The sequence below is a fragment of the Mytilus californianus genome, unplaced genomic scaffold, assembly GCF_021869535.1.
Source record: "Mytilus californianus isolate M0D057914Y unplaced genomic scaffold, xbMytCali1.0.p SCAF_1, whole genome shotgun sequence".
Taxonomy (NCBI): domain Eukaryota; kingdom Metazoa; phylum Mollusca; class Bivalvia; order Mytilida; family Mytilidae; genus Mytilus; species Mytilus californianus.
Window position 1 is genome coordinate 58,804,641 of NW_026262581.1, and position 17,132 is coordinate 58,821,772.

The 17,132-nt window shown below is 33.3% G+C and overlaps 1 protein-coding gene across 1 annotated transcript in view; it reads right to left on the bottom strand.

Annotated features, from left to right (window-relative positions):
* The window catches only part of LOC127704690 (IgGFc-binding protein-like), a gene marked incomplete at its 5' end in the record, with an annotated part of 68,761 nt that overhangs the window by 50,939 nt on the left and 690 nt on the right, over window positions 1–17,132 (bottom strand). The window contains 6 exons of the mRNA XM_052208828.1: window positions 81–325; window positions 6,365–6,556; window positions 6,790–6,981; window positions 9,883–10,089; window positions 13,304–13,513; window positions 14,498–14,707. Coding sequence (XP_052064788.1) covers window positions 81–325; window positions 6,365–6,556; window positions 6,790–6,981; window positions 9,883–10,089; window positions 13,304–13,513; window positions 14,498–14,707 — 1,256 coding nt within the window. The remainder of the gene's footprint in view (window positions 1–80; window positions 326–6,364; window positions 6,557–6,789; window positions 6,982–9,882; window positions 10,090–13,303; window positions 13,514–14,497; window positions 14,708–17,132) is intronic.

Consider the following 17,132-nt stretch of genomic DNA (forward strand, 5'->3'; position numbering starts at 1 on the left):
TTCCCAAATCTATCAAATCCTTTACACTGTTTCGTTTGAGAATTATAATATAAGGTAAGATCAAATTTCACATTGCTCACCAAAGTAGTACCACCTTGAAGAATGCGAATTTTGTTTTGTTCAATAAAAAAATCAATCATTCGTGTGTATGCAACCTTCGTTTGACCATATCTTCTCTCATTTTTCGTTTCAACTCTGAATGAACATTCATCATTTGGTACTGTAGACTTCCATAATGTATATTTACAAGTTCCCATAAAATGTATCTCTGCCCCATCTGGTGTGTAATAATGAGGATCACCGTATCCAAAACATGTGCAAAAGCCTGAAGATTTAAAAATTAAAGATAAACAGAAATTGGATTTGGGATTGGTAGATAATGGATGTTCAACGTTCAACGGAAAATTTTTCACACCATATAACAATAATCAGGTAGACTTTTCACTACATAATTCTTACTCCATGACATCCAGCATTTGCTCTCATGTACTCATGAATGACTGGTGAAAGCAGAAAATGCCGAAGTTTAGTCTTCAGTTTGATTCGACCAAAGTTCCTACTAACGAACTACTTTACGTAAAAGCACTCTAATGAGATCTGATAAATTTTGGTTTTCGAACTGAACAGAAAGAGATGCTGGTAATACGTCATTCAAAGAATCAATTTAAATATTACGACCACAATCGACAAAACTAAGTAAGCTGCTCATAAAGATTATTGTTTCTATTATATGGTCTCAAATAAAATATTTTACTAATGTAAGCCATAAACCTAACATTTCTGCGGTGATAACCATATTGGCAATATATTAGTCATAAAAGTTACACCTATGGTAAGGCAAAAGTTACCGTCCTGTAATCTTTCTGTTATATTTCGTATTTATTGAATAATAGAGATTATAAACATTTTATATTTTGAATAATCTGGTTTAATTCAATCAAATAATTGTGTGGGTGTTGCACTGTTTAGCTCATTGCATATATGGCATCGTCATAGATGGCGCTCTCGCATGGAATTCGAATTTTGGAATTCCTGTATCTGGCACTTGTTAATTTGTTGTCGACAACGAAGTAGGTGCTGTAGGAAATAGTTTAATTATTTAAAACTTAAAGATGCAAAACAAAAGATATGACAGGGGATCGCCATCAAGGGTCATTGAAAAGAAGAGGAAGACGACCAACAGGAAAGAAGGACAGGGAGTTCGGACCGTAGATATAACTCAAAAGAAGGACGGAGTTGGACGCAAACGGATGGACAGGAAAAGACAGGAGGTGGAACACGTGGAGACACAAGGACAAGAAGAAGCTGACATATTATCAGGTAATGAGTCGGAGTAGGATTCACGGGCATTCTCCCCTTTTATGCACGACCCGTCACATACAAATTTTGAAATGGCACATAATTCAATTGATTTCACCCCGACACAAGAGGCTAGCATTCATGACACAGTGGGGGAACACGTGCCTTTTGAAATTAAGGAAAATATTTGGGAGGAAAAGTTTATTGAGTTACATATTTTTTGGAGAACGCAAAAAGAAATGGAGGAGGTTGACGAGGGCGATTTAAAATTAAACAGGAGGAAAATTTGCTTTGAAAAAAGATCGTCGGGTATTGATTTGTGTTTACATTGAGAAATGCAGGACTCGGGCACAGGAATTGTTAAAATATATGCGCGATATGAGATGAGTTGCAACGAGGTCAGAAAAACTGGGACACCTATGACGAGCATTTTAGGCTAGAAATAGAAAAGAATCCAAATGTATCTTTGGGAAACATACACGGTGAATATTGGCTATTACACATCACATCTCCCACAGTACAAAACAATACGTCAATGCAATCACAAATACACAAAATCGTGGTCATTATAATTCAAATGCAGCTACACTTTCAAACGCTTACACGAGAGCACATCAGCAGTCACAGGTAACTAGTGGTAGTACAAATACTTCCTGTAAATACTATAATAATGGTAATGACTGGGCCTACTTCCCTCGTTGTAGGTTTAAACATGTATGTGAAATATGCAGTGGCAAAAAAAGAAAGGCCCAATGTAATAACCAGGCTCAAGGAAGAAGTAACAAAAAGTATAAATTTTTATTCATTAGGAAATACTCCTATTGAAGTATCTGTCTTGGAAAATTATTTAGAATTTTACCCACATAAAAATGTAGCACATGAAATTATATCTGGTTTCAAATATGGTTTTTCATTAAAATATTTTGACTCAAGGGAACCAAGGGAAAGTTCCAATTTAAAAAGTGCAATACAGCTACCCAACATTTTTAAAGAAAAATTAATGAAGGAAGTTAAACTTGGTCGCATTGCTGGTCCTTTAAGATTCCCGCCTTTTCAAACTACTTTGCCTACTACATTACTCACTTTTTTGGGTATAGAACTTGATACGCAAAATTTAATCATGCGGCTTCCAAATGAAAAACTTGTCAAACTCTCACAAAAAATCAGAGATACCTTAGACAGTTCTAAAATTACTCTTAAGGACATGCAATCTCTTCTTGGGCTCCTGAATTTTGCTTGCAAGGTGGTTGCTCCATGCCGCACCTTCTGCCGCAGGCTCGTAAATTTAACAATGGGGGTAAGAAAATCATATTACAAAATTCGAGTAAACAAGCAGATGAAAGCAGATTTAGAAATTTGGTTAGACTTTTTAAAACAATACAATGGTATCACTGTATTAACCGACAATGTATGGGTTTCAAACGAAAAAATAGAGTTGTTCACGGATAGTGCAGGGGGTCCAAAGGTGGGTATGGAATCTATTTTGCAGGTCAGTGGGCCCAAGGCATATGGCCAAAACATTGGGCTGAAACTGGAATCACTAGAGATATGACATTATTAGAGTTGTTTTCAGTTGTAGCAGCACTTATGTCCTGGGAATCATATTTTGTTAACAAAAATGTTATTTTTTATTTTGATAATCTGGCGGTTGTTCAAATCATTAATATGAAAACTAGCAAAGTAGAGTTATGACTTTAGTAAGACAAATTGTTTTAATGAACTTTATGAAATAATACGTCAGTTAAGGCAATTTATATGCCTTCACAACAAAACCAAATTGCTGATTGTCTTTCTCGTTCTCAGTGGGGAAAGTTCAGAAGCCTAGCTCCAGAAGCAGACCAGTGGCCAACCAAAATTCCAACACAGATCTGTCACATTTAAGTCAGGTGGCGGATTATATTGTCAACCAAGGTGTGTGTAAAACAATACACAAAAATCATAAAATTTGGCTCTGTCAAAACTTTGTGATTTTAGATCATCTTACAAATTGAAACAGCTATGGCCAGTGCCAGTCAATGATTTGCTTAATTTTATAGCTTTTTTGTCAGTACAAGGTCTTTCAGGGGTTACCATATCATTCTATATATCAGGAGTTTCATATCATCATGAAATACAATGCATACAGGATACTACAAAATTCTTTACAATTATCAAGGCATTAGAGGGAACAAAAAGAATTCAAGGAGGAAAACGTTATGACATTAGAGTACCGATTACAGTACAATTGTTATCAGATATGATAAGTTGTTTAGATGAAGTATGTAAGAATAAATATAAAGCTGCATTATTTTCAGCAGTTGTTTTCTTTGGTTGGATTAGGGTAGGGGAAATCACTACTTATAAAAACAAGTCTGTTATAAATGGCTCCAACTTAACAATTGCTGATATTTTAGTTAAGAAAAAAGTCCTGGAGCTGAGAATAAGGTGGTCAAAAACTGACCAAAAGGGAAAGTCCGTTACTTTATTGATACCTGGGAACAGAAAAAACTTCTGTCCGCTACGACTCATTAACGACTATTTAAAGGTACGAACTACCTGTAACAATAAAGATTTTTTTATACATTATAATGGTATGCCTTTAACTAGATACCAATTCAGCAGTATAATGGAAAAGGCTTTAAATTTTCTGCATATCAGTAAAGGTCATTTTAGGTCACATAGTTTTAGAATTGGGGTTGCCACTAAAATGGCCAGGCAGGGGGTCTCAGAAGAGGTTATTATAATTTTAGGCAGATGGAAATCGCATGCTTATTCTCGGTATATTAGGTTGCAATTTTTCTAGTTAAAAAAGGCTACCAAGCTACAAGTTTTCACAGGTCCCAAGATTTTATGGATTGTTGGAAGTTCCCTTGTTCATTGGGCCAATGTAGAGGCAAGGAAATATGGTAGGACCAACCTTGGACTGCAATCCAAAGGAGTCACAACATACTGGATTAGTCAACCTGGTTTACAGTTAAAAGATTTGGACTCCCTACTGGATGCGAAAAGTACATTTTTACCTTCTCCTAATTTCATGATTATTTATTGTGGAACTAATGATTTGACAGATTTAGAATTGACAGGGAAGGGTTTAATTGAAAACGTAAAATGTTCTATCCTACGTTACCAGGCTTTATTCAAAAATGTTATTATAATCTGGTCTTCAATGCTACAGCGCAGATACTAGCATTTTGCACCCTTAAATGCTGGTCCAATAATCGAACAGAAGAGAAAAAGGGTTAATTCAGTGGTCAAAACTTTGTAATAGAAAATGGGGGAAAGCTATTTTACATGAGAACATTAGGGCAAGTGAAGTGTCTTTATACAGAACAGATGGAACTCATTTATCACAAACTGGAAATCAGGTTTTCTTAAATAATATACGGGGGGTGGGGGGGGGGGGAGTCTTTTCTACGCACAACAAAATCCACTTTTCCACAATGTTTCAATAATCAAAACTTTGTGGAGGTGAGAACCAAAGTAAGATTTGGTAGCTGACTTGGGCTCTCATGTGGCGGTCCAGGGAGACTGGTACTGATTTGGGGATTATTTCACTCGGCCTTTGCTCTGGGCCTGACAAGTTCTACAATTTGCAGGTTTGGAAAATGTGGTAAGTGGTAACGGTGGGGTATACAGATGGATAACTCTGGGACCTCCTCCACCTCATCTTTTAGAGGAGAGGCCTACACCTGCCAACAGTTGGGGTACTATTAGCTGGAGCATTGGTAATACGAGTGTTTTCCTCGGTCACTCCCCATGGTAGGTGGTGGTGTAACCGTGTTTAACTACAGGGGTTTAAGGACACTATGTCAACATAGGTCAGCTGATAGCCATTGTGTATAGGTAATCGGTAGTTACCCTGCCGCCTCAACAAAATGTTATAGAATACGCTGTAGCCAAAGTAATGCCACAAAGTAAAAATGTATATTCTAGTCATGAAAATGTAAATACAAGTTGGTGTAATAAAATGTATGTTTAATTTGAATGATTGTTTTTTGTATAAGTGGTAAAGGCTATCAATAAATAACAGAGGATGGAACCTCTACACAACTGAGTTTTTTATACAGAAAGTCTGTAGTATTTTAATCTTGGTATCTGTGAATTACAATAACAACAGGCAAAGAAAGACAACTTTATAACAATTTTAATCAATTTGTGAAAACATAGTATAGAAAAAACGACAACAACTCTTCATCGTTGTTCTTTATCTCATTGTTATTCGTGCAGTATTACTTTAGGGTCTTCTTCTATGAGTATTGCAATTAATCAGTTCTTACAATATTTTTTGAAATTTCAGTTCGTTTATGTCGTTATTGGTTTGATCCGCTCTTCAACATTTGTATAAGATTTTGAATTTTCAAATATTTTTGCCTCGAGCAATACTGAATAGACATAAATTGTCGAAATGCGCATCTGGTGCATAAAAAATGGTACCGTTTATGTTATTACTACAACTAGGTCTATACCTCTGCTGGTGGAGTGTAGGTCCCCGAGGTTATCACCAGCTCAGTAGCCAGTTCTTCGATACTGGCATGACAATACGGATATTGTTTCATTAAAATTTGCTGTTGTAAAATTTTTGAAACTATATTGAATTTAGGAATATATCTTCCTCATGCAAAGCTCTGATTTCTTGTCCGGACTTGGTTATTCTTAAAGTCGTTATTGGTTTGATCCGCTCTTCAAAATTTGTATAAGATTTTGGATTTTTAAATATTTTGGCCTCGAGCATCAGTGAAGAGACATTACTTGTCGAAATACGGATTTGGTGCATAACATTGGTAGCGTTTATGTTATTCTTACAAATATCATAATAATTTCAGTATAGGATATAGGAATTTTTGCCACAGGATTGATGCATTAGGTTGCAAGGTAACAGCTTTCTGTATTATCCGTTTTAACCAAATTTTGCGATAAGATTGGTTTCCTTTGTTTCATTGATCATATAAGTAGCTCCATATTTTAACAACGGACAACCTACATATGATAATAAAAGGCAGACTTAAGTCAAGTGTGGATAAAGCAAAATAACAGGGTCTTGTGTCCAGATTTTCTTAGAGTTACATTTTGTTCAATAAAAACTTACTTGGACATTTCAGGGTATTGCAATCTTCAAACAAGTTATCCTTGTCAAGTCCATTACATTTTTTGCCACCATGCAAGGGTCGAGGGTTTGTACAATATCTATATCGGTTTCTTTCCCTTAGTCCTCCTCCACAACTACGGCTACACTGAGACCATTCTGACCATGTTCTGAAAGATGACCATCCGCCGTCCACTAAAAATAGAAATAAATGTAAAAACAAAACCAATTTATTCTACATTTCAAATATGTATGTTTTATACGAATCTGGCGTGAACAATGCTTTTGAGGAATAAACCTAGAACTGCACTGTATAGCATTACCATTGTTATTCGTTAAGATCATCTAAATATTTATATTGAAACATTTTTTTTTCTAAATTTGGTTATGGTCTTTCATCTTTCACAATGAAATTTTCTTTCACATACCTGGGCATGGAGTATTCCTGTTGCACCCACGGTGGTATGTGTGCGTCTTTGTTACATGTTTACTACAAGGTTTTCCACCATATTTTGGTCCAATACATTTATTAAATCTGATTCGTTTATGTGATCCACTATTGCACGTTTTAGAACATTCGTCCCAAGCTCCCCAATGACCCCATTCCCAATAGCCATCAACTGAAAAATGTTGGGTTTTTATAATTAGTTAAATGCATTTTAAATACACAAAACAACTGTCTCAAATTAGAGGGACGCTCACAAACATGTTTAACCCCACCACATTCTAAATGCCCGTCCCAAGCCAAGAGCTTGAAATCTAGGGATATTTTTAGGCTGCTTTCTTCCATAATAGTTTTTTGTTTAATTTTTGCAGTATAAATGAGGCTGTTGACTTTCCAGTTTCCAGTTTCCCGTTTTTTTATTTTTTCTATTTTCATCATTGATTAATTGTTCACATGTTTGTCATTTGGTTTTTTGATTGATAGTTGTCTCATTGGCAATTCTGTCGCATTTCCTTATTTTATAATAAAGTAGCCTTTTCAATAGTCGTCTGGCGCGAAAAGGACGATAACTCAATTTTAGAATTTAATATTTTCGGAGACGGTCAATTTCCGGAATTGCATGCTTTATCATCACGGTTTTTTCTTTGGCCGTCGATGACGACACTATTGCTGCATTCTTTGACAATAAGGTATATTTAACAAGACAGTATTATCAATGTATTTATCGTGGTATCAATAAATGTTAGCAATGTTAGATACCTGAATTAATTGTTATTTTGGCAAGGACAATTCATCACTTCCCCTGAAAACATTATTTTGTACAAGTTCACTTATCGGCATCTCCGGGCGGCAAAGCAGACCAATTTCCTGATAATTTTTACTACGGCATTCTGATTTTTATTAATTGCTACATATTACCGTTTTTTTTAAATAATTTTTTTTTGGTTTATATTATCAACAAATAAGAGTAACATACTAGGTCGAGTTGTCGTTCGTAGTGTATAGTTTGTTCCAAACCAGTGTTCGTTTATTGTCAGGTTGGCAGTTGTTTATTAACAATAAAGTTGTTGCAACTAAAACACATGTATTCTTCAGTGTGTGTGTTTTTTTTTCTAATTAGTAATTGTTTATAAAAACAAATTGTTTCTAAATACATTTGGCAGATAGGATTATCATGTAATTGTTGTTTCCCTTGTTTAAAAAATAGAAATTGCGTGTTTCTATATTTAAAGATTTACATGACACTTATTCAGTACATATTTGTTAAATTGAATAGAAATTGCTATTTTGAATTCATTTGTTAAAGATATTTATTTACGTTCTAAAGTTTTAGTATTGCATCCTTGCTAATCATTTATAACCTTCGTTGAAAGACTTAATCATTTTATATAAATTCTTTGGAAATATAATATCGAATTAATAATTAATATTGCCGACCGTGCAAGGGCTGTATAGCCAGTCAAGGTCGTTAAAAACTTCCATTTGTTGTATCGAATTAAATTGTTTAAAAACATTAAAAGGCCCCATGCAGGGCTGACTAGGCGAAGGCTAGCCAGTCAAGGTGGTTTTAAACTTCCATCATCATCGATGATTTGTCTGTGGACTGACGTTCAGTCCAACCATGGGAACCTGTGCTCTTCCAAAATCTCCCTATGAGGTTAGTGCATCTGCCTTATGCGTTCTTAAAACGGATAATTATTGCAGTCATGTCAATTACTTTTGGTCTACATGATACAAATTGTACTTAATAAATTATATATTGTTTTCATATTTTTTTTGTTGGTTTTTTTTTCGTTTTTATTTAAATAGCGCTATTACATTAAGCATCAATCAGTCTTTTTATTTATCATTTCACAAACTAGAACAAGCTGTGGTTCGCATCCCCTGCAGAATTGCTCCATATACATACATGACCCCAACCCCTTTTCTTTTTTGGCTATTAGTAAGAGGGTGACAGGGAACATTGATTCCCAGTTCCCTCCCCAAACTCCTACTTCACTCCGTATTCTGTTCCTCTGCACTCCTATTTTTTCGTCAACATGAATTATCCCAGTTTTATCAACCCTTTCCGCACGGTTAACACCACCCTTACTCCAGCTTTCATCTATCCAATTCCCATTCCCAGCCCTCTCATTCCATAGTTCCCATAATTCTGTCCACCCCTTATCAGTGTCACAATGACTCGCTCCCATTAACAACCCATCATTTGGCCACAAAATATATTATACTACCTGATTTGTTTCCTATATGCAAAAATAAATTCAGTCACTTTTAAAATTTTCTATAGAATAAATTGAAAAAGAATCAGACTTTCATAAACTCAATTGAATTTGAACGTTTCAATGTCTTAAATTGTCATTCTTGCCTATTTATTTGATGGCTCCCTTATTACCCTATAATGAATCTTTTTTTTAAATCCACAAAGATTACATAGCAAATAAATATTAAGGTTTTTTATCAAAGTTTACTTTGCGGTTTCAAAGTGAGGAACTAATTACAAAACATGGGTAAGCAAACTAAATACCTTGAAGATGTTTTAAAAAATAGACTATAGTTGATGAGATAACTCCTCATGTAACAAGATTTATCTCTCCTGTGATTAAAACACATTGAGATTGAGATTGAATTGTCTCCCTTTGATAACAGCTAGTACCAATGCACAATTATTGTTTTTGTGATTTTTTATTGATTAACAATAGTTAAATAAAAGAAAAAGGATAATACTTTCAATTTCGAGGTCTCACAAAAGCTTTTTTACCTGTTATTCTAATTTTACATTAAAAACCCAAATTTAGATGAAAAGGCTAAATAAAGGTACAATGTATACAAATATTTATAAACCAGGTGAATATTAATTACCTTATTTAGAAATCTTGTCATAAGTCTTTAGATGTGAACAAAGTTCTGACCCAAAAAAAGTTTTTGCTACAAGATATCTTTAAAATAAAGTTCTTAATGTAGAAATAATACATTTTTCGGGCTAGATCTTAAAGATGTAAGTCGACATCAAATATATTTTACTGGATTTTGTAAAAATTATAACTTTCACATATAACATAAAACAAAAATTAGTTACTTGGACAGTTTTGTGTATTGCAATCTTGAACGGATTTGTCCAAGGCTGACCCGGAACAGGATTGACCATTACAGCTAGGAGATGGATTATTACAGAGCCTCTTCCTGGTTAGTGTCTGTGTAGGTGATATTGAACCTTCTTTCCTACATTCTGCTGAACAGTTAGTCCCTTTTGTCCATGGTTCCCATGATCCCCATCCACCATTTACTGAAAACCATTTCACTTTACATTTTAATATATAGTAAATGAAATCTATATTCAGCGTAAAGATTGTTCTCAATTTTTATTTTAATAATAGTTTATAGACTTCATTTTTTAATATTTGCTCGGCAAAATACCTTTGTCAAGTGTTGTCTCACAAGAAGAAAAAAATAACAGAAAATAAAAGGTTTATTATTTAAGGTATATTTTGTAGCTGGAGTGTCTTCCTTTATCTTAGATTTTGAAATAGCAGATAGCAATTGATCTAGATCTTTAATGAAATGTGCAAATTTCATGAGTAGTATGTAATTCATCTGAAAGACTTTTGAATGTTTTCTACAGAAAATTATGTGTTTAATCACATTTTACGGCTGTATTTTCCAAAAAAAAATGAATATTTTTGTTTGATTCACTAACTTTGCCACATAAGCAGTCCGGGGCATTTCTTAAACAAAAATAACTTTCAAAATTACCTATATAAGTAATGTTGAAAACGAGGCTATATTAAATATTACTTATATAAGTAAATTTTCTAAATATTGTTTTTATAGGTGTCCATTAATACAAATTTTACTAGCTTTAACAAGTTTTCACAGTCATCTGGTTATTTTTCCCATGAAATATAAAAATTAATCCTCCTGAAACATTAATTGCCTTTCCGACGCACTTATCTTTCATATCGACGCTTCTTTGTCAAAGATTGGTCTCATGGGACTATTAAAATATCATTTTCCTTGAAAATCTTGAAAGTAGACAGATATAAATAGATAGAAACTTGTGATTTGATTAAGACTCAAAGTTATTTATAATTTGTAACCCAAAACAATTACATATGTTCCTTACATATTTGTTATTACTAATTCTTTCATTGATTTATAAAATAACTTATTCAAGTAATATTTTTGTCATTTTTTTTAAAGTAACCTTTTATCTCTATAGTTCTCTCAGATTTAATAGATTCTTAATTTTATGTAATGTAATAAAATGATGTAAAAATTCACGAAAACTACATTTAGTCCATGCTTCTATTGAAATTGAAATATAAAATAACTGATAAGGGGAGATAACTCAGATAAAGTAACTTTTACAGTAGAATGTGTTGTGAATTTCCCTTTTTTTTTTATGTAGCATGAAAACAAGTCCAGTGACCCCATTTTTTTCTTCTTAGCTGAATGCATATTATTAGAGCTATCTTCTCATACTCTATCTTAAAATTCAATGGAATAGTTTTCTTTTTATCACGCGAAATTGGGTTTTACATGCATAATCTATTGACAATTTTGCACAACCTGCAGCATGAAAAAAAAAACCTGTGACCCATACTTTTTATTATATTTTTGAAAAAATAAACTACATTTTGACAAATTATTAAAAAAAATTATGGATTTTAATTTAGACCCCCAATCTACACTATAAGCAATTCAATAAATATCATTGAATTTTGCTGTTTAATGTTTACCTCAATCAGCTGATAATTTCAAAGAACTCCATAATCTACAGACAAAATTCATTTAAATACACACAATGCGGATTTCATCCAAAAAAAAGTAAGAAATCAAAAGTCTTAGAGATGAACTTCAAATAGCTTTTTTGAAAATAATTTCGGAGAAATAATACAAGCTACTTCAGCTTTCTTAAATTTTATCAAATTTTGCAATATATTTCATATATTTGTTGAATATGCATTTATTCTTAAATGTCAAAAATGAAAATTTTGAATTTGATGTTTATGAAACCAGAAATATTATGTTAATATTTTAACCTTATTCAATCACTTTTTATGTTTTTAAAGTTAATTCCAATAAAAATGATTACACCATAACAAATTCATGAAGTTGGTGAGCTTCTTTTGCTGATGAGTATATAAATCTTACTTTTAAGGATTTGTATTATAGAATAGGTACTTTATTTGATTTAGTTTTAAATGTTACCTCGGTACGAATATTAAAAATTATATCAACTGCCATACTGCATGAGTGGGACACCATAAAGTGTCAATTACGGATACACCTTTTATCTTATGTCTAACAAAAAAATTACGACTTGATCTTCACCAAACTCTGACATACATGTATTAATGACAATTCGCAAAATACATTAACTTTTTGTTGAACGAAATGAAATTACTATATATGTTTTCGAAAAAAATATACTATCAAGTCAACTTTAAAAAAAATTGAGCATGGTTATTATTATCTACCCACAAATTATGATAATAAAATCGCTTAACCTATCTTCAAACATTATTGTTTATGTGTAATATAAATATGTGATTATATTTCGTATATTTAACAAGGCAAAAATGGCATCTCCAGGTCAAAGTTGAGCCTCATGATTAGGTTAAATGTATGCCACTCTTTTACAGGTAAATCCAAAAGGTTAACTCGGACATAGAAACAATACGATCAACTCGGCTTCTCCTGTTCCTGTGGTATACAGCGCATCCACGACCTGTCAGAATGATAACGATGAATCAATTGTGTCGTATTTTAATTGACATACTCTCTTCACGTTAAAGAATCATAGCCAAAGCTCATTTAGCGGATCGTTGGTAGCCTGTTGCAAGGCAAAATTTCTGCCCTATCCAAGATAACTTCATTTCAAATGACAACCCAAATTTTCCGCCCTTCATCCCGGTCTGCAAACCATCCAAAACCTACCTATTGTTTTATTTTTTTATTCTGTTTTCGTCCTGAATATGCATTAAATAATTGCCATTTGACGTAAAGTAAGCAATATTCAATCAATCAATTTGGGTGTTTAGCGCTTGGATAATGTCTATTTTGTCCAAAAAGTATGTGCAAAATGGCCAATTTTTAGGAAATATGTCAATTTCAACATGTTTATGACATCAAAGCGATATCAAAAGAAACTATTTTATTATATCTAGCTGTTCGTTTTGCAATACAAAATTAGCATAATTTTGAAAGGCTTGAATCAACTTACTATTACTCCAAGTTAAGGGTAAAAATGGCTCTTATGACATACTCCTTTTAGGCTATATATGCGAATTTCTCGTGAAGGTAATTCTCCCTAAAATATGTACCAACTGGAAAACATTTTTCATTGTTCATAATATTTTCAAAGATCATGAATAGTTTACAAACATTACAACAATAGTTCATGATGACCTGACTTTTTGTGTGATGAAGATCTATACTACATTACCAATATTAATATTTTAAATCAATAATATATTAATATTTTAATATGTACTCACCCTTACAGTAATGTGTGTTACAAGACTTCGATGCCGATATATACGATCGACCAGAGCAGGATTTCCCGTTACAGGCAGGTATCGGGTTGTTGCAAACTCTGTATCGACGTCTAGTCTTGTTAGGGTCTGTGGATGATCCACATGGTTTACATACAGCGGAACACTTGTCCCAGCCACCCCAGGGTTTCCAGCTACTCCAGCCACCATTTACTATAAACAAATATAGGCCCACGAGGCTTAGAAATAGTATTTGATCACGACATAGGAATACACTCAGTTATTCCCAGTTCTTTAACAATGTCTAATCAACTAAAGATGAAATATTTTGTATGATTGTATATCCACAAAAATTGAACTATGAACTTGTGAATTTGATAGGAAAGCATGAGCTTCTTATCTTTTACTTCGTACTTTATTTGGCCTTTTAACTTTGTTTTTATTCGAGCGTCACTGATGAGTCTTATGTAGATGAAAACGCGCTACTGGCGTACAAAATTATAAGTCTGGTAGTTTGGTCGAGGTTTATTCTTTCATCATTCGTGATACAAATTCTACAGTTTTCACCAGGTAACGATAAATATTCCTATAAAGGAGATAGGTATACCTAAAAAGTAAGATGTATTAAGTGACAATCAAAAACCATTTGTCGATGAAATACATACAGTCAACCATTTGCCGAAAAAAGGAAAAAGATAAATTAAGAAACAGCAGTCCACAGAACATTATAGAGTATATATTGATTAAGAAACAGGACTCGACAAAAACAAGGTTTGGACTCAGTTACCCCGTAACGGTAAGCAGTTTCGCTCTACTAGTAATATCTATCGTGTTGCTAAAGTTCGGTAACAATCCAATGGTAAGTAACATTTGGTAAAGAAGAAAGGATAATGTCGAATTTAAGTGAAATAAATATATATGGGTTCTTTTTAGACGTCTATTTAATAGAAGTGTTACCTAATTTTTTTTAGTATAAAATTTCACCTTGGTATGAATTATTGTTTCAAATTCCCTTATTAAGTGTTAACAAGTTGAACAAGTATCAACATGCAGTTAAGAATCCTTTTTTTGTAATATGAATTGTCAGTTTCCTTTTTATCATCGTTTTATCGTACAAATTTATGACTTTATCTTCATATGAACCGTGTATATGTTAAATACATAAAACTTTTTTGTTGAAAAGTACAGATTACTTACCCTTACAGTAATGTGTATTACATGTCGTTGATGATGTGATATACCTTGAACCAGGGCATGCATTCCCGTTACATGCACGTGTCGGGTTGTTGCAAACTCTGTATCGACGCCTAGTCTTGTAAGGCTTTGAATTCGATCCACATGTTTTACATTCCGCAGAACATTTTCCCCAGCTTCCCCAGGGTTTCCAACTACTCCAACCACCGTTTACTATAAACAATAAATAAAAAAAATATATGCCATATACGAGGACTGGACTCGGCATCATGCACGGGCAGCAAAGTATGTCACCTCGAACAAGAAAGGACAGTAAAATTTGTCTAATATCTCTTCATTTAGGCCGTTTTAGTGAATAAAAAGTATTGCACGGAATGCAGAGATAAAAGTGTTATTCACATGAGAAACTTTGCGTACATTATCTGTACAGGCAAAAGTAAAAAACACTCGGTTAATGCATTAAGAAGCGCTGCTGGATTTAACTTCACCAGGAAAGCTCAAACCCAAACATCTGAAAACCAAGGATGTGTATTACCTAAACACGTGAAGAGCTGTGAAAACTGGAGTCTGAGGAGTCAAAATAGGATGAACGGATCATATAAACCCGAAGGCAAATATAATACAAGCCCAAAATAAGGCCGGGTTTATATGATCCGTTCATCCTATTTTGACTCCTCAAAATTCAAGAGTCTATCCTAAATTAAGGTAAATTGTATGGCTTTCCAAATACCGTTTCGATTCCTAACATCACTGAAGAGACATTAATTGTCGAAATCCGGATATGGTGTACAAAAACCTTTGTACCTTTTGTTTGCGGTATACCATCTTTTCCGAAAGTTTATTGTTTTCTGTTTAGTATTAAAATTATAATTAAGATCCATTTATTACATCGGTGATCCGTTTATTTGGCAATCGCCAATTGCAGTCAGTAGGGTTAAATAACATTTGTTGTTCGACCTGTTAGTCAAATGCGTTTTGTTAAAATATACCTTTTCACTTTTTTGGTCTTTTGGAAAATGTTGTTTGTGCTGTAAAATTGATGTTTTTATCCAACGCAATCATAGGTTTGAACGTTGTTTTCAATTTAGACTTGTATATATATATATAGTTTTTATCCAACGCAATCATAGGTTTGAACGTTGTTTTCAATTTAGACTTGTATATATATATATATACAAGTCTAAATTGAAAACAACTTTCAAACCTATGATTGCGTTGGATAAAAACCTCAATTTTTATATGTTTGTATGCAAAACAAATTTCTTGTTAGAAGGGTCTAAATACAGCACAAACAACATTTTCCAAAAGACCAAAAGAGTGAAAAAGTATATTTTAACAAAACGCATTTGACTAACAGGTCGAACAACAAATGTGCTTAAACCCTGCTGACTGCCATTGGCGATTGCCAAATAAACGGATCACCGATGTAATAAATGGATCTTAAATATAAATTTAATACTAAACAGAAAACAATAAACTTGCGGAAAAGATGTTATACCGCAAACAAAAGGTGCAAAGGTTTTTGTACACCATATCCGGATTTCGACAATTAATGTCTCTTCAGTGATGTTTGGAATCGAAACGGTATTTGTATATATATATATATATATATATATATACGTGCGCAAAATTGATTGAGTAATAACTTCTTCTTAAAGTCCAGTGGCAATTATTGCATGCACATTTAGAATGAGAATAATTTAACAAATAAACCAAGAAACTAGTCCGGGAAGAAATTAGGATATATTGCATAAAGTCGGGCAACTTACTTGCAACAGACCACCTATGTACCCCTCAGAGGGTTATTGCAGGGGGTCTTAAACGTGCAGAGAACGTGGTACTCACCAAACACAAAGAATCAGATTTAATAGCACATTCCAACCGGACCTTGCTGCGTATTTAAACATCCCGCAATTCCTAACGGAACTGGTTTTACTGTCGGAACGGAAGAAGTCCAAAGACTGTATTTCTATATCCCCGTCTTTCTTTTGCTAACGTGCTTAAGATGTCGATGCGCAAAATATATACATTTAAAATAAACAAGACATATCTTATATAAAGACATAAAATCGGAAAGAAATGTCTTTGCATTGACTAAGTTTTTGTTTGTTCCATTGACATGTGGCTTCTTAATCGATTTACGAGATGTATTCGTATTATATTCAGAACAAGCATGTTGCTTTGATTGATTTTACACGTATAAGTTTTGTTTTCTTTCTCTGGGTTTGCCTAGATGTTATATATATCATATAATTCAAAATAAAAGGCATATATGATATATATGTCCAACGAACTATTGTCAATTTTTATCGTCTTTTGTTAACAAGCATCCAATTATTCAAAATTTCTCAGTAAAAATGATACAGAAATTGGTTTTTTCGAAGAATTCTGTAACTATATAAGTTATGAATAAAAAGTAATATAAAATTATTAAGATTGATTGGTCCATTGGATTCAGAGGAGATATCTCCTTTGAAATAGTTTGAACAGGACGACAGACGGACGGACAATGGACGCAAAGGGATAAGTAAATATAGAGAAAATACCAAGTTGCAATCAACAAATTTTTGTCGATAAAGTACACACAAACAACACCATCCAAGAAAAAAACCCACACATATACAAACATAAAACATTT